Source organism: Chelonoidis abingdonii, chromosome 4 (genome assembly GCF_003597395.2).
Source record: "Chelonoidis abingdonii isolate Lonesome George chromosome 4, CheloAbing_2.0, whole genome shotgun sequence".
In the NCBI taxonomy this organism is placed as follows: Eukaryota; Metazoa; Chordata; order Testudines; family Testudinidae; genus Chelonoidis; species Chelonoidis abingdonii.
The window spans coordinates 24,236,813-24,258,824 of NC_133772.1; the positions used below are offsets into that span (position 1 = coordinate 24,236,813).

A 22,012-nucleotide genomic window follows, 5' to 3' on the forward strand; every position below is an offset into this window, starting at 1 on the left:
AGAGTGCATTGTTTCCCTGGAGGTAGATGGGAAGGAGGTCACTGGGTACTGGGACACGGGGCAGAGGTGACGCTTGCCCGGCCCGAGGTGGTGGGCTCAGATCGGGTGGTGCCCGACACCTACCTGACCTGATGGGCGTGGGCGGGACCCCATTCAAGGTGCCCGTGGCAGAGTGCATCTGAAGTGGGGGGCCAAGGAGGGCCCCAAGGATGTGGGGGTACCCATACTTGCCCACAGACGTGTTAATGGGAGGGGACCTTGAGGACTGGCCTAGTAGCACTCAGAGTGCCCTGGTCGTGACTCGTAGTCAGAGTCGGCAAAGTGCACTGCACCCCGACAACGGGGAAGGTACTCGGCCCGAGGTGCAGGACCCTAACCTGGGGGGCGGGGAGCGCCAGGGGCAGGGCTCAGAGAGGCTGCGACCTCAGGCCCAGCCAGCAAGAGAGAGCTGGTCCCATCCCTGTCCCAGCTGCTGAGTTCCAGGCGGAGTTGCAGAAAGATCCCTCCTTGCGGAAGCCCAGGGACCAGGCTGACCTTAGTGCGGAACAGACCCTGAGGAGAGGTTGCAAGGAGAGGTTCCTGTGGGAGAAGGGGTTCCTGTACCGAGAATGGGCTCCCCCAGGGAGGTAGAGTCATGGGGATCAGGAGGCAGCTGGTGGTTCCCCAGAAGTTTCGCCACAAGCTGCTGTACCTGGCCCATGACATCCCTCTCGCAGGACACCAGGGAATCCGGCGCACCAGGCAGAGGCTGCTACAGAACTTTTACTGGCCTGGGGTCTTTACCCAGGTCCGACAGTACTGCCAATCCTGTGATCCCTGCCAGAGGGTGGGGAAGGCCCGGGACAAGAGGAAAGCAGCCTTTGAGGCCTTTACCCATCATAGAAGAACCTTTCCAGAAGGTGGCCATGGACATAGTGGGACCTCTCAGCAAGATGACCCGGTCAGGGAAAAAATACATCCTGGTGGTGGTGGATTTTGCCACTCGCTACCCCGAGGCGGTGGCCTTGTCCTCTATCGAAGCAGATACAGTGGCAGATGCGCTGCTGACGATTTTCAGCCGGGTGGGGTTCCCCAAGGAGGTCTTAACGGATCAGGGGTCCAACTTCATGTCGACCCTGCTCCGGTCCTTATGGCAGAAATGTGGGGTGCAGCACAACTGGGCCTCAGCGTATCACCCCAGTCCAACGGGCTGGTGGAAAGGTTCAACGGGACGCTGAAGATGATGCTAAAAACATTTATGAACCAGCACCCGCAGGATTGGGACAAATACTTACCTCACCTGCTGTTACAGGGAGGTACAGGGAGGTACCCAGGAGTCTACCGGGTTTTCGCCTTTCGAACTGTTGTATGGAAGGCGAGTAAGGGGGCCCCTGGACCTGATGAGAGAGATGAATGGGAGGGGAAGGCCACTCCCGAGGGAGAGTCAGTGGTGGAGTATGTCCTGACCTTCCGGGAAAGACTGGCCGAGCTCATGGGCCTGGCCAGGGAGAATCTGGCCCGAGCCCAGAGGAAGCAGAAGGTCTGGTATGACCGCACGGCCCGGGCCCGAGCCTTTGCCACCGGGATCAGGTGATGGTTCTCATCCCTGTGAGGAAAAACAAACTCCAGGCCGCCTGGGAAAGGGCCCTTCAAGGTTATCAAGCAACTGAATGAGGTAAACTATGTGGTGGAGCTGTCAAACCGGGCACATCACCGGCGGGTGTACCATGTGAACATGATGAAACCATACTACCTATGACAGGGGGAATGTGGTGTTGGCCGTGTGTGGACACTGGGAGGGGCAGGGAGATGACCCTTTGGTGGATCTATTCCCTGGGGACAAAAGCTGGTTCCCCCCTGGAGGCAATTCCCCTCTCTGATCAGCTGACCAGGGCCCAGCACGCTGAGATCAGAGGGGTGCTGCATCTGTACCGACAGCTGTTTTCCAACCAGCCTGGACGCACTAATTTGACTGTCCACAGGGTGGAGACTGGGCCACATTCCCCTATAAGATGCTCCCCTTTTCGGGTCACTGGTAAAACTGCCCAGGATCTGGAAAGGAGGTCAGGGACATGCTGGCTTTGGGGGTGATCCAGCAGTCTTCCAGCCCTTGGGCCTCGCCAGTGGTGCTGGTCCCCAAGAAGGATGGGTCAATTCGGTTCTGTGTGGACTATCGAAAGCTCAATGCCATCACCGTATCTGATGCCTACCCCATGCCCAGGCCTGACGAGCTCCTAGACAAGCTGGGAGGTGCTCGGTACCTCACCACCATGGATCTTACCAAGGGCTACTGGCAAGTGCCGCTGGACGCAGATGCCAGGCTGAAATCGGCCTTTATCACCCCTCTGGGGCTCTACGAGTTTCTGACCCTGCCCTTTGGCCTCAAGGAGAGCGCCGGCCACCTTCCAGCGCCTGGTGGATCAGCTACTGAGGGGGATGGAGAGTTTTGCCGTGGCCTATATTTGACGACATCTGCGTCTTCAGCCAGACCTGGGAGGACCATGTGTCCCAGGTTACCCAAGTCCTGAACCGAATTCGGGAGGCTGGGTTAACCGTAAAGGCTGAGAAGTGCAAGGTGGGGATGGCGGAAGTATCTTACCTGGGCCATCGGGTGGGGAGCGGCTGCCTGAAGCCAGAACCCGCCAAGGTGGAGGTGATCAGAGACTGGCCTGCTCCCCAAACCAAGAAGCAGGTCCAGGCCTTTATTGGGATGGCGGGGTACTATCGAAGGTTCGTGCCCCACTTTAGCACCATAGCCGGCCCCATCACTGAACTGTGCAAAAAGGGGAAGCCAGACAAGGTAATCTGGACCGCGAGAGCCGTGCCAGGAGGCTTTCCGGGCGCTGAAGGAGGCTCTGGTCAGTGGCCCAGTTCTGGTGAACCCAGATTTTGACAAACCCTTTATGGTGTTCACCGACGCCTCAGACACGGGACTGGGGGCGGTGTTAATGCAGGAGGATGAAAAGGGGGAGAGACACCCATCGTGTACCTGAGTAAGAAGCTGCTACCCCGGGAGCAAAACTACGCGGCCATCGAGAAGGAATGCCTGGCCATGGTGTGGGCCCTTAAGAAGCTAGAGCCATATCTCTTTGGGCGACACTTCACCGTGTACACAGACCACTCTCCCCTGACCTGGCTGCACCAGATGAAAGGAGCCAACGCCAAGCTCCTGAGGTGGAGCCTGCTCCTGCAGGACTATGACATGGACGTGGTCCATGTGAAGGGAAGTGCCAACCTGATAGCGGACGCGTTGTGTCCCGGAGAGGGGGCCCTGAACTTCCCGAGGTCACTGGGCAGAGGACCCCGCTCAGTCAGTTCCGAAGGGGGAGGGGGAGAGGTGTGATGGAGTAGGGACTGTCTGTGTGGGGAACGGGAAAGCAGGGGATGTCTGTAGGTGAGGGACAGGTAGTCAGGTTGTAATGTGAGCCGGCAGGGGGAGAGGGGAGCTGCTGGGCGGAGGAGAAGGGACAAAGGGTTTTTTTTCGGCCGGAGGAGGAGAGGCAGGACAGTTTGGGTTTGGGCTATGGGGAGGAATTCAGGGGATCCTAGCTGGGATCCAAGCACCCTGAACCCCCAGAAGGACTCAGTGGAGGGGTCCGGACTGTGCCTGCAAGCTCTGCTGTAACCTGTGTTCCTGCTGTCCAATAAACCTTCTGTTTTACTGGCTGGATAAAAGTTACTGTGGGTCCCAGGAAGAGGGGTGCAGGGCCAGACTCCGTGACATAAGTCGAGACCCACCCTACTGGAGGATTGGGGTATGACCTCATACTTAGTGGCCATGACAGATCGAACCTGTGTCTACTCTGGAAATTGATTCTGTAAAATGAACCCTGGGGTTATTATCTTTCACTGATTTCTGTATCAAATCCACTCAGTTTCACAAGCAACTGGTTTTTGTTTTCCCCTAACAGCCAGCCCTGCCCACTCAGCTTGGGATCTGCAAGTCCTCCCCAGTAACCAGGAGCCAGTTGATGAGTATACGGGATTATGTCTCAGTCACAGGTTACACCTATAACTCTCCTCAACTGTGTCCAAGTTTCTGAGGATGATGTGCATGGAGGAAAGAGGCCGGCTTGACTCTCAGCTCTCAGGCTGAGTGTGACGGGCTGGTTGTTAGAGAAAAGCATCTTTATGTGTATAAACTGAACTAATTTAACTGGGATTCCTTGAGACACAATGGACGTGAGACCTCCTGATGCCCGTTTGGCCAATCTTTGAGTTGACCCGCACTGGGAAGGATCTGGCCCTTGCTAATAGAACGGTGGCCATTTCCAAATGCACTCGGAGGGGAGCAGGAGAGATTTAGGGTCAGATGTGCCTGAGGGGCCCAAGACTCAGGAAGAGTCATTGGGTCTTAGGCTCCTAAGTCCCCTGGGTGTTTATGAATATTTTACCCATAATCCTCTAAAACACAACTTGAGACCCCAAACCATTAACAGAACTACACCTGCCAACAGACACACGCAATCAGCTCCCCTCGTCCATCAGCCTGCTGCGTCCTGAGTCCCCTCTGCCAGGCGGTGCCATCTGTGCCCTCCCCCTGGCCCATTTCCGCTTCCTGCTCTGCCTTAGGGACCACGCTGTCGCCTGCCGTTACATAGCTGTGGTCTTGAGGCCTCGCGCTTCGGCCATGTTGAGCTGTGATTTGAAGGCTAAGTTGCAGCAGGCCCCTGAATCCAGTGTGCACAGTTCTTTGGGCTGGTGCGAGGTGGCATTGGCGCCTGTGCTCAGAGCCAGCCATGTAGCTGATTTCTTGGTGTGGTAGGCTCCCTGGGGATTTTGCTGCCAGTTTGGCATCAGTTTGACATTGAAGCTTAATCAACAGATGCCCTGGGCTACACCTGGCCAGATCTAACAGCACAAGGTGGTAAGGGGGAGTGAACCCCACAGCACACTCCCCAGTACAGCTGTGTTAAACCCTCTTGGGCTGAGCTCCAGGCTTCTGGGGCACCCATTAATGCTGTCTGGGAGCACATAGGGCATGGCCAGGGTCGGGGGCGGGGATCATGTAGCATCCTGAGAAGGGCTGCAACAGAGTACGCCCTGCTGCAAAAGGGGTGCGGGGGTTGTAAGTGGGGCACAATCTTTTCCTGGAGATCTTGGCACAGCACCCCCTGCCCTGTACACAGGGCGATGCCAAAGTGTGCAGTCTGTCACTGCACTAAGACATCTGGGAGCCGTGATAAACTCTTCCCCATTGGTACAAACACATCTGGGAAGAGTCAGGGCTGCCTGTGCATGGGACATGGCTGCATCATGTCTCCACAGGGATCGCTGCATGGACCCGATCTCAGAATCAATAGCACCTGGGCCTGGTGTGGGAAAGGAAATGGGAATCCTCTGCCCTAAACCTGAACTGGGAACGTGTCACCCCCCATCCCTTGGCGGGACATGAGTGGCGAAGGCAGTTTAAGCCATGTGCATTTAGCTAATGATGACAAAGCCAGGCCTGGGTAACTGACAAACCCCTGCTAGTGCATGCGGCTTTCATGGTCTCTCTCGGTGTTTTCCCAGACCCTTTGGCACCCCCTAATGTGTACCTGAGAAACCAGGGGCACTCCGACAGGCTGAGCGCATCCTGGGGAGCAGGCGCTGGGGAGCGAGATGGCTACACGCTGACCCTGTACCACGCTCAAGCAGGCACGGTGGCAGCAAATGCGTCTGTGAGGAAGGATGCCCACAAGTTCACCTTCTCAGGCCTGGCTCCAGGACACAAGTATTTGCTGGAGGTGGCCTCTGTGGCTGGGCCCTACCGGACATTCGCTGGGAACATCAGCGACTGGACGAGTGAGTGTTGGGAGTCCCAGCTCCTTTGCCCAGCGCATGAGATACAACACTGCTGATCTGGGTGGGGTTGTGCACACGGAGCAGCAGGCTGGGGCGGGGGAGTAGCTAGCACTGCTGCATGACAGCTTGCTGGCTGCAGGCACCCTGGAGGAGGTGGGTTTGGGCTCTGGTTTAGGAAATTGAGGAGGAGCCGACGGTCCCTGAGGACCCCAAAGTCCTGGGTAGGGAGCAGCCAGTGGAGAGCCTGCAGCCCGGGATTGCTCTCTTTGGCCAGGCATTCTGGCTTCCCAGCGTCCTTTGTTCTCAGGGCCTTGCTCCATCTGCAGCGAGCGCTTTTAATGGTAACAATGCAGCCCCAAAGCCATTGCTCCTCCCCAGCCAGGGATGGGCCATCTCAGCCAAAGACCCCTAGCACACACCTGCAAGGTGTCGATGAGGCGAAGAACTTGGCGAGACTCCGGCAGGGAGGGGAGCCTCCAGGGCTAAACCTGTGTCTTTGTTCCAATCTTTCCAATCAGGGGCATCAAAACAAAAAATGGCATCGGTGTTAGCAGACAGCGGGTTCAGCTTTCAGTGCATTTCCAATGTTTGATGGACTTTTTGTCTGCAGCCAGGCCAGTCTATTCAAGAACAGCTGAACATTAGGTGCCCGAGCCTAGATTTAGGCACCTTCAAAAGCCCCTAAGTGGGTTCAGAACCCAGCTTAGGCAGGCGAACATGCACTAGCTCAGCAGGAGCCAGCGTGCCAAAAATAGCCTTGTGGCCATGGTAGCACAGGCAGTGGCTCTGGCTAGCTACCTGAGTAGTACCCGGGGGTGTCGGGTGGGGGGATTGTATCACAGTCACCCTGCTATTTTTAGCACGCTAGCCTGAGCAGAGCTAGTGCGTGTACGTCTACCTGCATGGGAATTATACCTCCCAGCTGCTGGATAGAGGGGCTAATTGCTTATCCACGTTGCCTTTGTTCCAGCTCAGGATGGTGAGGGGAGCTGGGTGTTTCAGCCAAGATGAGCGTTTAAAGGGTGACACTTCCTGGTAGGAAAATAATCTCATAGGTAAAATCTGAAAGAGTTAGGAAACTAATTAAAGAGAGGAGTCCAAAAATGTCCCCGTGGGCAATCTGAGACGTGAAAAATAGCAGCATAGAAATAAAAAATCTGCCTTAAATGAAGACTAGAAGGATTGTCTCCCATACCCCGACTGTATTGCCCTGGGGTGGGCTGGGGGTCGATGTGGTAGACTCAGGAAATGACTCTCTCTCCCTTGGATTGTTTTTATAACGTAGCCCCTCTGGTTCCAGTGAATTTCTCTGCGATGCCTGGGGAGAGCCGCACTGTGCTGGCCGTGTCCTGGGGCCAAGCCCCCAGCCAGCAGGATTACTGCCAGCTGTGGCTGCGGGGTCCCGGAAACACACTACCACAGAGGCAAACCCTGGCGGGGGGACAAGTCCAGCACTTCTTCCGGGGGCTGGTCCCAGGCAGAAATTACTCAGTTTCCCTGAGCTGCGTGGCTGGGCCTTACTGGAGCAGCACGGGCATCTTGGTGGTGCCAATAGGTGGGTATGGGCCTGCACTGGGCGGAAGGCTGCAGGGGCCGGAAAGCGCAGCGGATATGTGCAGGGCAGGGAAGGGAGTGAGCTAGTGACTGGAGGGAGATGCCCCCACAGAGCCACATGGCCTGGTGGCATCCTGTGTAATAAACCTGGTTCCACAGAGAGTTTTCCTTGGCCTGGTCCTCCTGTGACATGTCTCTCCCCTGTAGGCTCTGGGCACAGCCATGCTGGCCTCTGGCCTCCCATGTGGCCCCCGACCCCGGCCCAGCCTCACCATCCCTCTTGCAAAGGCCTTGGCCAAGCCACTCCAGCCCTAGGCCAGCAAGCCGGGGGTCCCGAGGCCCAGATATCCAGCTTTGTGCCTTAGCACCATGCAGGCATGGAACTGCTGTGGGGCACATGGCCTGGTTTGGGGCTGGAAATGTCCTCACCCTGTGTGGGGTCTGCCTAGCTCAGGGTGTCTCCTTTCTCAGCGCCTGACCCAGTGGAAGATCTGCAGTGCCAGCCTGACTCCAAGGGCTTTTCCCTGAGCTGGACCTTCCCCGCTGGAGATGTGGAGACCTGCGAGCTGGCGGCAGAGAGGCTGTCCGGGGGGTCCCCTCAGGCTGAGGCTTGGGTGATCGCTCCCAGGAGCAAGACCAGCCTGTGGGGTTTGGAGCCAGACTCTTCGTACCGAATCAGCGTGAGCGCAGTAGGCAGGAACGGGCTGAGGAGCCGGGCCGTGACTCTGGTCTGCAACACGTCAGCAGAGGGTAGGTCTCCCCGCGGCCCCCAGGAAGAGCTGCCAGATCGGGTTTGCTGGTTAGCTAGCAGGCCCTATTCCAGAGATCAGAGCCCCTGAATGTGGAGTGGAGGCTGGAGCTTGGGACTGGTTTGTAGCGAAGCTGCTGGACAGGCTGTGGGGCGGAACTGCTCAGGACCAAGCCAAGCTCCAGCCCTAACCCCCGCGGCCGGTCGGGTTTCCATTTCAGTCCTGCCTCCGCCGGTACGAGCAGATGTCCCACGGGTCGAGCCTGGCTCCAGAGTGCTCATCTCCCCCGACACGTTCAGCGAGGAGAACGGCCAGATCGAGTACTATGCTGTCATCGTCACCAGCAACGAGTCGTGTGAGTGCCCACTTCTCGCCCGCGGTGGCTCCGCTGAGACCCGTGGCCACAGTTCCCTGCCAAGGCACGGGGGCTGCTGCTGATACGCTTGTGTCTTTAACTCTAGTGTCGAGGCCCACCCAGGAAACCGTGTCCAGCACCTGGTACGATCACTATTATGGACAGGAGGACTCCTACGTGGCTGTGCTGCTCCCCAATCCTTTCCATCCAGACAAGAGGAGTACTCCCCAAATCTGGTCGGTGCCAGTGGGAACGGATGAGTGTGGTCAGTCCCGGGAGATCTGCAATGGGAAGCTGAAGGCAAACACTCAGTACAGGTGGGGACCCCAGCTCTGGTGAATGCTGGCAGACAAGTGGGGGTGAAGGGGGAAAGGGAGCACGGCTATTTGGTGAGAACGGGGCTGCAGCTCCCTTGCACCCCAAACACATACGCCAGGGGGCCCTCACTGGGACCAAGGTGGCTGCACTGGGCGGTGCTCCTAGGAAAAGGCTGGGAAATGTACGGATGTCCGGAAGCCTTCCCCACCCTCTCACATTTCAAAATTCCCTGTACGAAAATCAGACTTTCCCAAGGGGAAGATATCACAAACCAGCTCCGGTGTTGCCTTCCTCGTACCCATCTCCCCAGCTGGCTCAGAAAAGCACCATCTCATTGCTGGTTTCTATTTTCCCAGCACCACGTTCTTTCTGTATGGGGCTGGGAATCCAGTGGCAGGGTCAGGCCAATCCTGTTTCCTCTGAGTGGCTGGGACTAACCTCTGGTCTTGGCTTTGCCATAGGTTCAGCATTGCAGCTTTCACCAAATACGACCTGGTGGATCCTTCTGTGTCCTTCACGGCATTTTCAGGTAAGGCTGTTCCTCGTGCTGCTTCAGCAGTGGTGTTACTAGCTATCTCCTCTAGCTGTCTCTGCTAGGGGAGTTCCTTAATTGCTGCTAATGGAAGGGCAGAAAATCTCAGAAAGGAGTCTCATAAATGTAGATTACATTTAATAATAATACCTAGTGCTTGCTTGTCATCCATGGATCTCAAAGCGCTTCACAGTCTTCACTGTATTGAGTCTCACACCCTGTTGTAAGGCATAGCAGGGCAGAGCAAGCAACTCCATTATACACATGGGAAACTGAGGCACAGAGCAGCTGAGGCAGGGGTTCTCAAACTAGGAGTTGGGACCCCTCAGGGGGTCACGAGGTTGTTACCTGGGGGGGTTGCAAGCTGTCAGCCTTCACCCCAAATCCCGCTTTGCCTCCAGGATTTATAATGGTGTTAATTTATATTTAAAAAGTGTTTTTAATTTATTAGGGGGGGTCACACTCAGACGCTTGCTATGTGAAAGGGGTCACCAGTACAAAAGTTTTTGAACCACTGAGCTAAGGGATTTGCCCAAGTCTGCACAGGAAGTCAGTGGCAGGGGCAGGACTTGCACCCAGGTCTGTCAAGTCTTCAGTTAGTGCCCTAACCACTTGGTCCTCCTTCCCCTGTGATCCCAATGTCTGATGATCCTGGCTGCGAAGCAGGGTGGGTGACTCGCAGCAGGAGTGTCTGGGTCAGTTTGTGGATCCCGGCAGGATCTTTTGGAATGCACAGTATAAATGCAAAGAATCCTCATGGTCTTTGCCTTCAGCGGCTGGAGCTGGTGCAGACCCCAGTCCTGTTACCGTGCCAGTCGTGGCTGGGATTGTTGCGGGCTTTCTCCTGACACTTGGCGTGATTTTCGGATGGGTCTACTGGAAGCGGGTCCGATCAAAAAGGTAAGGGAGGCCCGTCTCCCAAGGGATGAGATCCAGGATGGGCCTGGGAAGTGGTAGGAAAAGCCGCTGAGAGCGAAGACAATGCATTTGGTGTTAACCGAACAAGGAGGTGATCGACAGCAGATGTATATCAAAAGGGATGGCCAGGTCCAGCATAGCAACTGTGAGCTGTTGGGTGTGATGAATCCACTGAAAAGTTCCCCGAGTCATCTGTGTAAGCGGGAGGGAGCCGTGCCCTCTCACAGACCCTCCCTGCTGCTAAACAGGGTGCTTGGCCCCGGCCTCAGTGCTGCCAGGACGGATGACATCCCCTGTGCTTTCCTTTCAGAACCAAGAAGAGTAACTTATCGCAAGAAATGACCACATACAGCTTGAGGTGAGTATGCTGCTCCCAAAGCTGGGTGCTGGGACTCGGGTGTCTGCTTGCCTACCCACATGCTAGCGCTCCACGATAGGCCACAAAGGGAGCGTGAGAAAGAGGAGATTAAGGGGGGATATGATAGAGGTATATAAAATCATGAGTCATGTGGAGAAAGTGGATAAGGAAAAGTTATTTACTTATTCCCATAATATAAGAACTAGGGGGCACCAAATGAAATTAATAGGCTGCAGGTTTAAAACAAATAAAAGGAAATTCTTCACACAGCGCACAGTCAACTTGTGGAACTCCTTGCCTGAGGAGGTTGTGAAGGCTGGGACTATAACAGGGTTTAAAAGAGAACTGGATAAATTCATGGTGGTTAAGTCCATAAATGGCTATTAGCCAGGATGGGTAAGGAATGGTGTTCCTAGCCTCTGTTTGTCAGAGGATGGAGATGGAAATGGATGGCAGGAGAGAGATCACTTGATCATTGCCTGTTAGGTTCACTCCCTCTGGGGGCACCTGGCATTGGCCACTGTCAGTAGACAGATACTGGGCTAGATGGACCTTTGGTCTGACCCAGTACGGCCGTTCTTATGTTCTTATGGTGTAGGCTGTTCCAGAACCCGGGCCCCTGCCAATCTGGTCCATCAGGTCTCTTTTTAAAGTGCCAGCAGGTGCCATGCCGCTCACCTGCTAATCCTTCGTTATCTAAGTCACTGATAGCTGTACTGCCAAGCTCCAGCCGCCTCTGGGCAGATTCCCGTGTTGCCAAGTTCTGTCACAGCCTTCATTGCCCTGAAATGCATCCAGTGCTCAGTAAACCAGTGCGCTAACACAGAGCGAAGGCCAGGCCTCTCCATGGACTGGGGACTCTGCTCTACTCCTTGGGCAAAAAGAGAATCCCCATTAACTGAGAGTGCAAACGTCCATACCGGCTGCAGCCTAGGGGCTGGGAGAAACCCCTCTCACAGGAGGTGGGACAGGCCAACTGCCACCGTTCTGTGGACGTCCCAGTGCGAGACGGCACAGAGGACCGAGGTGTCACAGGTGATTAGGTTTGGGGTTTAGAGATTCTAAGGCCAGATCATCTTGGCTGACCTCCTGCATAATCCAGGCCATAGGACTCCCTTGAAATAATTCCTCTCCGGGGCGGCGTTTTCTCCCCTCGCCAAGGGCACAATTTTATCTCCTGCAGAAATGTCCACCGGCCAATCCCCATCCAGAGCTTCAAGCAGTATTACGAGGCGAAGACGGCAAACGCCAACCACGGCTTCTTCCAGGACTTTGAGGTGAGTGTCGCATGCAAGGAGAGCGTGCTCCTGGGGACGCCAGCAGTGTAGACGCGCCAGCAGTGTCACGTGGACGTTGGGGAAATCACCAAGCTCTTTTGCGTTCGCTGGGTACAATTGCACATGGAAGGGGGTGGGGAGGGGACGTAGCAGGAAAAGCAGCTATGTCTACACTGCAAATGGAGGTCTGATTGTAGCATGGCTTGGCATGCCCGCCCCAGCTCTGTTCTAGCTAGCGTAGGTAACAACAGTAGTGAAGGCGTGGTGGCCTGGGCTGGCAACCGGAGAACAAGCCTGCTGGGTAGTGTGGGTGTACACTCGGGTCAGCAGCCCGTGCGGCCACGTCTACACTGCCACTGTTACCGGTGCCACCTCCATTGCCCCCGAGTCTGGCGCACAAAGTCACAGGTGCTGGGCCACTTTTACAGGAAGGTCTGACCAAGGCTGCCCTCTGGAGTCCCAGGAGCTGGGGGATTTGCTGCTGAACTCTCCTGAATGGGTCTTTGGCATAGTTCTCCTCTGCCCCTCCTGGGCTGTACCCTGGGGGGTCTTCATCAGGCTGATCCATGTCACTGTGAAAGCCAAATGTGGCCCCAGAAGCCCAAACAATCTCTGCCTCTCCAAATGCCATGGAGACCCATTGGCTGTGTGTGGCAAGCTGCGGCTGCGGAGACTCTTGCTGGGGGTCCTCCGGGGTGGCCCTCCCCACCCTAGCCCATCTGTCCCAGAGAGGCTCACTGGGTTTCTCCTTGTGCCTTGCAGGAGCTGAAGGAGGTAGGGAAGGAGCAGCCTAAGGTGGAAGCGGAACTTCCAGCTAACGTGTCCAAGAACAGATACCCCCACGTGCTGCCCTGTAAGTTCAGGGGCCCAGCCCCTATGTCTCCCTCCCGCCCCTTCTGCTCTTCCCTGGCACCTTCCATCCCAGGATCTTGGGGGGACACTAGCCAAGCCCCCACCTCAGAGACAGGGGGGTTATCATCTCCTTGCCACACCCAGGGACACCAAAGGCACAGAAAGCTTCAGAAGCCATTTCCAGAGTGGTCAAATGTGGGAGGCAGCATGGCCTATTGGATAAAGCAAGGTCATGTCATCTCCCATGCGTCAGTTTCCCCATCTGTAAATTGGGGATAATGGTGGTGAGTGGTGCTGGTGAAAAGGCGCTATTTAAAAGATAGAGTTTATAATTTTGGGTGCCAGGTTGAGACACCCAGGACCTGGTTTTCAGAGGTGTTCAGCCCCTACAGATCCCTTTGGTTTGCTGGAGCTCTGGGTGCTCAGCCTCTCTGAGAATCAGGCCTGGTTACGGCGTCTCTGGTGGGGTACCCACAATCACTCATCACTAACATTCCCACAGTTATTCCCGAGGTGGCCTGGTGAGACAGGGCAGGGCTGGGTCTCCCATCCCATCTCAGATCTCACTGAGGCTTTTAACTTGAATGGCCCCCTTTCTTAGTCCCCTCCTCCTTCCAGTGACCCCCCAAGTTTTGACCACGGCATAAGGCACAGAACAGCAGGGGCAGTGGAGTTGTCATTTGCCAGCAGGGAGAGCTGCAAGCAACAGGGGGCTGCTCCCTGACCTCTCCAGCCTCCCATCACTTGTGTTGTCCCTGTACTATTCCTGGGGGGCGGGGGAGCTCAGGGCAGACTCCCACCCCGGCTCTGTGAGGCATACTACCCCATGAGAGGCTGAGAAGACCTCCAGGCCAGGGCCAGCTCCCATCTCACCTTGTGTCCATGTCATTAACACTGACACACACAGCCCAGTGTGCCAGGGGAGAGGAGGAGAGAGGGATGTTGTGAAATTTCTCGGGGTGCCCAGGACTGTGAGTCTCCTTGTTACCCCCAGCTTCCAGTATGAGAGAGTCCTGTTTGGACTTAACCAGGTGTAAGCTCCCTAGCACCACCCAAGCCCTCTCCTCTGGGGTCTGCCAGCCCTGACTCTGCCTTGCAGGTTAACAGGTGCACCCCAGTCTCCGGGCCCCTTTGAAACATTCCCCTGTAGTGCCCAGCCCTTATCTACTGAACATTCATAGAATCACCAGGTCTGCTGTCCCCAAGGGAACAGTGCACACTCCAGCTTGTGTGATTCAGTGCAGGATCAGCATCTAGCTCAGTATCACAGCACTGAGATACACTGCTAGTGCAAACAAGGATACGTGTATTACCAAAGACTCAAGATTCAAGGGATAGTGAGTAACAATAAGGGAAACAAAAGGTGACATATAAAACAAAATTATCACACGCTTTCTTGCGACTAAATTTAATGAACAGACTCACCTCCTGTCTGATGAAGTGTGTCTCACCCAAAGCCTTCTGCAAGCGTCTTCAGTGCAGGCTGGTTGTGATCCCGTTTTCATGAATGTAAACACGCTGCCCATTTACATCCTAGGGGCAGGATGATGGGGTCTTTCTTCCCCAAAAATAGTCCAGCAAACCTTTGAAGTGTATCTCCAGATAAGGTTCTCTTCCCCTGCTGTGTTTCTCTACCTGTTAGTTGCTTCTGACATTCAGGCAATCCTTCATCTGCGTTCAGCTTAGACAGTGAATGGCAGACCCATTGTGAATGAGACAATACTTAATGTACATTTCAACAGAGGGGCAGGAGACAAAATATCCCTTGTCTGACAGGATGCCTGGGTCTCCACCTCTGCTGTGATACAGACTCTAAGAACATATGTGCAGTAGACCTACATAAGTCCTTACCTAGTATCTGAGCATACATTTCACAGCAGTAACAATGACCAGTGTGATCCTGGCTTTCATTTAAATCCTCACATGACCAGAAGGTCCATAACAGAATCAGGACAGTCCAGTAGCCCCCTTGCCAGGGGACATTGAGGGGTTCTTGGGTCTCAGGTGCACAGACCTGGGAGAGACTGGATCAGGCATCTTCCCGAGCTCGTTGGTCACTGCTGAGTGCACCGCCCCACACTGGCTCCGTTGCTTCTACAGCTGAACATTATGCTTGAGCCCACTTCCCCATGAGTCTATGAGACCCAGCGACCCCTGGGGTGTCCCCTTTCAGACCCATGAACCAGAATGGCCACATGGAGGTACTCCTCCTCCCTGTCTTGCTGGGCATGATTTGCCTCTTGAAAGGTGTGATGGCTCCCCCTCAGCATCTCAGGAGCACTGACCATCTCACACTAGGCATGGAGCAGGTGTCCGAAGGTGCTGCCTGGAGCATGATGGACAGGAAAGAGGTGGGGATGGCCCCAGGACCCTAGCCTGGGCCAGCCCTCCCCCTTGCTGCTGTGACCTGCGACGTTCTCCAAAGTACAGATGAGCTTTGAAGGTCAGACCAAGGGACGTGGGTGGGAAGGGCCTAACCCAACCCACAGGCCTGGCAGACGCTCCTGGGTAGAGCAAGGGGTGTAGGCCAAAGAGGCCTGGGCTTGCCTCTTGCCTACCACACAGGTTCCGACCTCCTTGTGCCCAGCTGGAAAAGGAGAAGGACCCAAGAAGGCAGCAGAGCATGCTGCCCCTGAGCCGGGCTTCCCGGAGGACTGGGGTCTGGCTCAGCGAGGTGCAGCGCAGGGAGTGATCATTGTTTGGTTTCTTGCAGACGACCACTCAAGAGTCAGGCTGAGCCTGCTGGGGGAGGAGCCCCACTCTGACTACATCAATGCCAACTACATCCCCGTGAGTGTCTGCTTGCCTCCCCCACCACAGCCCCCCGGGAACTCCCACACACAAGGGGGGCATAGCTGGAACATGGAGGGGGCTCGGTCACAAGAAGGTCTTGGTCCCATTAACATCTGGGGCTGGCTGGCAGATGGCACTGGAGCTGGAGCAGGTGGAAAATGTTGGAGATGGGGACTGGCGCAGCCAGGCTGGCTGTGGCCTGGGGTCTGTGAAGTGTGTGTTCATGTGTGTGTCCCCACGTGTGTGCATGGGGGCATTGTCACAGCTACTGCTCTGCTGATTGAGGATACTCTCACTCTCAGCCTCTCTGGATGCACGACCTGATCTGTCTGTCTCCTCTTTCTCCTCCTAATCTGTACAGCTGCACTTGACTGATGCTGGACCTGGTCCCCCAGCCCCCATCCAGGGGACTGCCCCAGGTAATGGACAGGGGGCACCCAGCATGCCCGGGAGCGTGTGGGCCCAAGTATGCGTGTTGCATGTGTGTGTCAAAGGCAGTAAACAGGAATGGCCAGACTGGATCAGAACCAGGGTCCATCTAGTCATCTCTTCTCTCTAATGGCAGCCGCAGCAGCTGCTTTAGAGGCAGGTGCAAGGACCCCATGAGTCTGGGGTCAGATCTTCTCCTCGCAGGGTCACACTGGGGGCTCGAGAGAGGTTCAGGAGCATAATCTCTCTCATGACAGTGAGGGGAAAACACACTCTTCCAGGGCATCCTATGATAACCCCCAGCTGCCATCTGCTGCCCAGGGAGTGTGCCAATCCTGACACCAATGCTGAGGTCAATGGGCACCTGGCCTTCTCCTGGAGAGACCCGGCAGGTCATAGAATCATAGACTTTAAGGTCAGAAGGGACCATTATGATCATATAGTCTGACCTGCACAATGCAGGCCACAGAATCTCACCCACCCACTCCTGTATCAAACTTGCGTCTGAGCCATTGAAGTCCTCAAATCATAGTTTAAAGACTTCAAGGTGCAGAGAATCTTCCAGCAAGTGACCCATGCCCCATGCTGCAGAGGAAGGCGAAAAACCCCCAGGGCTTCTGCCAATCTGCTCTGGAGGAAAATTCCTTCCCGACCCCAAATATGGCAATCAGCTAAACCCTGAGCACGTGGCCAAGACTCACCAGCCAGACACCTAGGAAAGAATTCTCTGTAGTAACTCAGATCCCACCTCATCTAACATCCCATCACAAGCCATTGGGCATATTTATCGCTAGTAGTCAAAGACTAATTAATTACCAAAATTAGGCTATCCCATTATACATCCCCTCCGTAAACTTATCAAGCTTAGTCTTGAAGCCAGGTATGTCTTTTGCCTGCCCTATTCCCCTTGGAAGGCTGTTCCAGAATTTCACTCCTCTGATGGTTAGAAACCTTCATCTAATTTCAAGTCTACTCATCCCCAAATCCGGGGTCTCACAGCCTCTGGCCCTGGCTGACTCTGGCTGTCTGGTCTCTGCCCCAGGGCTACGCCTCCCCACAGGAGTTCATCGTCACCCAAGGGCCACTGAAGAAAACCATTGAGGATTTCTGGAGGCTGGTGTGGGAGCAGAGCGTCTGCAACATCATCATGCTGACAGTGGGCATGGAGAACGGACGGGTAGGGCTGGTGCCTGGCGCACGCTGCTGGTGCAAGGAGGGGTCTGGCCCACAGCCAGATGCAAATGCGGTTCCATTCATGCAGCCGTGCTGGGCCCAGCAATGTAATAGCAAGAGGCCTGTAGGGCAGGGTGAAGGGGCAGTGGCAGTGCTGGATGTGTGGACACCCAGCCAGGCGACGTCTGTCTCCACTAGGTATTTCTAGAGTGCCCATTACCTAATATCTAGGTGCAGAAAATAACTTAACTGTGAGATGGGCACTAATGAACCCACACAGCTCTTTGGCATGGAGGATGCTGGCCCTGGCCCCATCCTACCAAAGAAGAAACTGAGGCACAGTGAGGGGAAGCAAGCTGCCCAAAGACACATAGTGGGGAGTAGACGCCAAACCACTAGCCCATGCTGCATTTGCCTCCATGCCCAGGTTCTGCTCCCCCTGTGGAAGACGAGATGTGGCCCAAAGCCCCAGCCTGGAGTTGGAGCATGCTGAGCTGGGGAGTTTCAGCCAGGCCCATCTCTCCAGTGGCTGCTGCTATCTTGTGTGGGCACCAGTCCCTCTCCCTGTGCTGGTTTCCCTGTCCCCACTCCCTGCCTTCCCTCCAGGTGCTGTGTGATCACTACTGGCCCTCAGAGTTGTCTCTGGTCTCCTACGGACACATCCACGTGGACCTGCTCTCCCAGAGCAGCGCTGACGAGTGGACCATGCGCACGTTCAAGCTCTGGCATGTGAGTGAGCAGCTGAGAGGAGCCCAGAGCAGGCCCCTGCTGAGGGCACTGCCGTGGGGGCGTCTCACTGGGGCAGGTGTCCTGGGGGCAGCTGCCCTTGCGCCTCTGGCCAGCTGGGTCCCAACTAGGCCAGTGAAATGGATCGGTCCACACCTGGACTCACCTTGAGGATTGTCAATAACCCACAGCTACCAGGGCATGCAGCACATGGGTTCCCAGCATTTCATCCCCCTCCCATTCACCAACACCCTCACCCTGTTTCCCATTCCCATCCTGGGGTGCTGTGCATGGTCCACGGTTGGTTGTTTCCAGATGCTAAATCGCCTTGAAGGCAGCACTGTGCTGATGCATGTGCTCCATGCTCCCATCAGCTGGTATCCAGGCCGCCTCCCATGCAGCTTCCCCAGGACTGACCTTGCTGCAGGGCAGCATGTTGGCAGAGCCCCATGGCACTGCCTGCCCAGGCAGTCGCATGCTGTGGAGATGGCCACAGGACAGGGCCCTGAACAGAACAGAGTGGGACCTGGCTCGGGCCAGGAGCATCAGTCACCTGATCTCTCAGATGTCAGTGTCTCGTCCATGCTGTGTTTGCTCAGTGCTGATGTAACCAATGCCCAGGGCTGGCCGGGGAGTGTCTGGGAATCCCGGAGACCCAGGGTCCAGGTCTGATGGAGTGTCTCCGGGATGCAGCCCCAGCGTCCCTCTCTCCAGGTTCCGGTAGCTGATTCCAGCCCCTGGAGGTAACTCAGGGAGCTGTAGTGGACAGACCCTGGGCTCCAGAAATGCCTGGGAACATTCCCCATGAATAGCCCCACTAAGACTCTGGCTTCACCAAGCACTAACGCTGAGTCACTGTCTGTGACAGGAGGACCTACGAGAGGAGAGACATGTGACCCACCTGCACTACACGGCGTGGCCTGACCACGGCATTCCTGAGTCCACAGCTTCCCTGATGGCCTTCCTGGACCTGGCCCGAGGGCACATGCAGAAGGCCAAGGGTTCTGGGCCAACGCTGGTGCACTGCAGGTGAGGCCCTGCCAAGTAGGGGCTGCTGGAGAAGGGGAGTCTTTCCCTGAGGTGGGAGATGATCTGGGAGATTGGGTCCCTTCTTGTATGTGGGGGCTGGAGCCCCGGGGCAGTGAGAGCCCTGGGGATGGCCCAGTCTGGAGAGGCAGCTCCCAGCTGACGCTGAGTGAAGGGCACTGCCCCTGCCCTATCCACTTGAGCACTGGACACTACAGAAATCCTTCCCCACCTTCCAGTGCAGCTCTGGGGCTATCTCCCAAGCCCCACAACCCCCACCCCAGGACAGCTCCTGGGCCTCACAACCCCCACAGCTCCCCCCGCACCCTGGGACAGCTCCTCAGCCCCACAACCTCAGCTCCTCCAGGACAGGAGCCCGTGGTGCAGACTGATGGCCTTCTCCACCCACCCACCCACTACGGCTGCCTGCTGGGGGGCAGTGGAACCTTAGGGCTGGAGAGAGACCTGCCCATATTAACCCCTTGCTGTCTGTGCTGTTGCAGTGCGGGGGTGGGCCGCAGCGGCACCTTCATCGCCTTGGACCGGCTGCTGCAGCAGCTGAAGCAGGAGAAGGTGGTGGACGTGTTCAATACCATTTACACCATGCGGATGAGCCGCTACTCGATGATTCAGACGTTGGTGAGGCCCTGGGCCTTTTCCCTTCGACCCTGCCGCCAAATCAGCAGAGCTGGGAGGGAGCCCAGAGCTCGGCTAGCCCTCCCACCCCTCTGCACAACAGCCAGCTGCTGATATCCCAGAGCTGTTCCCCGCTGGCCGCAGGATGGTGCTACCTGGGCCCCTGCCCCAGTGTCCCGAGCAGGCATCAGATGTGCCCCTGTTAGAGCCGTCCTCCCCTGCCATCTCCCAGCAACCATGTGCCCGGCCAGACCTCCAGCAGGAACACATGGCTCTTTGGAGCCAAGGGCCTTCCCGGAATTTAGTGTGAGCAGGCTGGAAGCGCCAGACCCGGGGAGCATCGTAGCCAACAGCACCCAGGGACAGGATGAGCTGGGGAGGCCCGGGTGGTAGCTAGCGGGGCGGGGAGGAGGGCGTAATCAAAAGCAGAGTGGCCTGAGCCTATCCTAAAACAACTCGGCAGGCCCCAGGTGTGAGTGGCTCCACGCTGCCCCGTGCACATCCCGGGGAGCGACAAACTGCACAGGGCGCCTGTGAGTTGCAGCCCAGAGGTCGGCTGATCCCAGTCACTGGACCCTTGTAGCACACCCGGACATGCAGCCACAGCAGGAACCAGGGACGAGCTGCCGGGGGCTGATCATGGCCAGCAGGAGCCTCCTTAGAAAGGCTGCCTGTGGGTACTGGGTAACCGGGAGGGGATCCCCCGGAGCATGGTGAAAACACCGGCCAAAGAGGGAGACTGACTTATCCAAGTCACCCCAGCAAGGCAGTGGCAGGGTTGGCCAGGGCTCCTGACTCATTGCACAAGGCTGTGCTCTGCCCAGTAGGCAGTGCTGCCCTTCACCCCAGCGTGGCCCCACTCTATGTGGTGCCGTGGTTTGAGTGGGCTCGCTCTGCACTGACCACCTGCCCTTGCCTTCCAGGGCCAATATGTTTTCCTGCACAGCTGCATTCTGGAGAAGATCACAGAGGAGCTGCTCTTGGGCCAGTCTGGGACGGAGATGTAAGCCACCGAGCCCACCTAGCCCGTCCCAAACGTGTGGGCAGTTGGGTTCACAGCCTTAGACTCCAATCTAGACCCAGGCCTGGGCTTTGGCTCCAGGCAATAAGGACTCTGAAATCCCAGCAAGATGGCCTGTTCCCTGCACTGAGGCAGGGCCAAAGTGTGGCCTCAGTCCTTTCCTTCCAAGGTGGGGTGCCCCACACCCCTCCATAGCACCATTCCTGCACTGATACTGCAGGGGCCTAACGCTTCCTGGGCAGCCTCTGTGGGGCTCCCCCTCAAGGCAGTGAGCTCTGCTACTGGGTCTCCCACCCTCAGCAGAGATGTAGCCCCCAGGCCAGCAGGCCGACCTTGGGATGCTCTCTCCAGCTGGCCGGTGGCTGGCTGCTCCCATGGAACTAGCAGGGTCAAGCCAGGGAGGGGGATCACCCTGTCGACCGAGTGGCCTGGCTCTTTGGGAGATGTGGGTGCACAGGGGTTTATTAACCCTCCACCTCCACCCCTTGTTTTCCCAGCTCCTGCCCGATCCCTCTCAAAAGCTTCCTGCAGCACCATGCGCAGAAATCGGCCAAGTCCAATGCGGGCTTCCTGCGGGAGTATGAGGTAGGAGCGCCCGGAGCAGCACCCTGCTGGAGATCACAGACGCCAGCTCCCCCCTACGTGCTAGGGGTGAAGGGAGCGTTAGCGGCTGGGCCAGACACACAAGTACACACACACACCCCATGAGTAGCTCCTGCTCAGTCAAGCGCCCACCAGATCTGACTGTTGTGGAGATGGCTGGTGCTGGGGGCACCCGTTGCCATGGCAATGCCGCCAGGCCTGGGACATCCCTCCAGCTGGAGGTTGGCTGGTGTTGCTTCCCTCCTGATCCTCCTGCAGAGCAGACACAGGCTGGACATCCAGCACTCCCTGAGACTCCCCAGGGTCCTGTGCAGGGTCAGGATCCACACAGGGAATCGGGAATGGGGGGCAGGCAGAGGTGCTACACTCCTCAGGCATCCCCCATGGCTGCTGCACCAAATCTCCTAGCCAAACAAACCTAGCAGGCACGTGCTGCACAGCTTGGCAGCAGCCCCAATGGGGAAACTGAGGCACGGGGCTGGCTCCCTGAGCTGGGGTGTGGATGAAAGCTTTCCCTGGGAACTCTGCCCTTTGGGCTGAGTTCACCCCCTGCTGTCTTCCGGGGCAGGGCATCCCACAGGAGCCATCCGTCCAGTCCCTGCGCGCTCCCACCACCCCCGTCGCCCTGGCGGGGCATAGCCAGGAAAGGCCCTGATCTCTCCCCCTCCCTCCCTCTCTCTTGTTCCCTGTGGCAGATCCTCCTAGAGGTTGCAAAGGACAAAGCCAGCTCTGCAGCACCATCTACAGGCATCCAGGAGAGCCGCCCTGGCTCCAGCATCCTCCCATGTAAGTGCCACTGATGCCTCTCTATCCCCAGGGCTGGCACCAGCTCTATGTGTGGAGTAGCAGGGGGCAGCAGCAGGGCTGGACTTGCAGCCTCAGGATCAGGGGAGCTTGTCAAAATGGGGCCCTCTCTAGCATCTCCA

At 56.7% G+C, this 22,012-nt stretch overlaps 1 protein-coding gene across 1 annotated transcript in view; it reads left to right on the plus strand.

Moving 5' to 3' along the window:
• The window catches only part of LOC116831712 (receptor-type tyrosine-protein phosphatase V-like), an 88,763-nt gene that overhangs the window by 56,960 nt on the left and 9,791 nt on the right, over positions 1-22,012 (plus strand). Inside the window, exons 16-33 of the mRNA XM_075064713.1 lie at positions 5,494-5,766; positions 7,052-7,321; positions 7,792-8,070; positions 8,290-8,424; positions 8,531-8,741; positions 9,204-9,271; positions 10,048-10,174; positions 10,503-10,550; positions 11,734-11,827; positions 12,590-12,680; positions 15,393-15,469; positions 16,944-17,078; positions 17,681-17,803; positions 18,669-18,829; positions 19,330-19,465; positions 20,386-20,465; positions 20,981-21,068; positions 21,782-21,872. Of these exons, the coding sequence (XP_074920814.1) occupies positions 5,494-5,766; positions 7,052-7,321; positions 7,792-8,070; positions 8,290-8,424; positions 8,531-8,741; positions 9,204-9,271; positions 10,048-10,174; positions 10,503-10,550; positions 11,734-11,827; positions 12,590-12,680; positions 15,393-15,469; positions 16,944-17,078; positions 17,681-17,803; positions 18,669-18,829; positions 19,330-19,465; positions 20,386-20,465; positions 20,981-21,068; positions 21,782-21,872 (2,487 nt within the window). The remainder of the gene's footprint in view (positions 1-5,493; positions 5,767-7,051; positions 7,322-7,791; positions 8,071-8,289; positions 8,425-8,530; positions 8,742-9,203; positions 9,272-10,047; positions 10,175-10,502; positions 10,551-11,733; positions 11,828-12,589; positions 12,681-15,392; positions 15,470-16,943; positions 17,079-17,680; positions 17,804-18,668; positions 18,830-19,329; positions 19,466-20,385; positions 20,466-20,980; positions 21,069-21,781; positions 21,873-22,012) is intronic.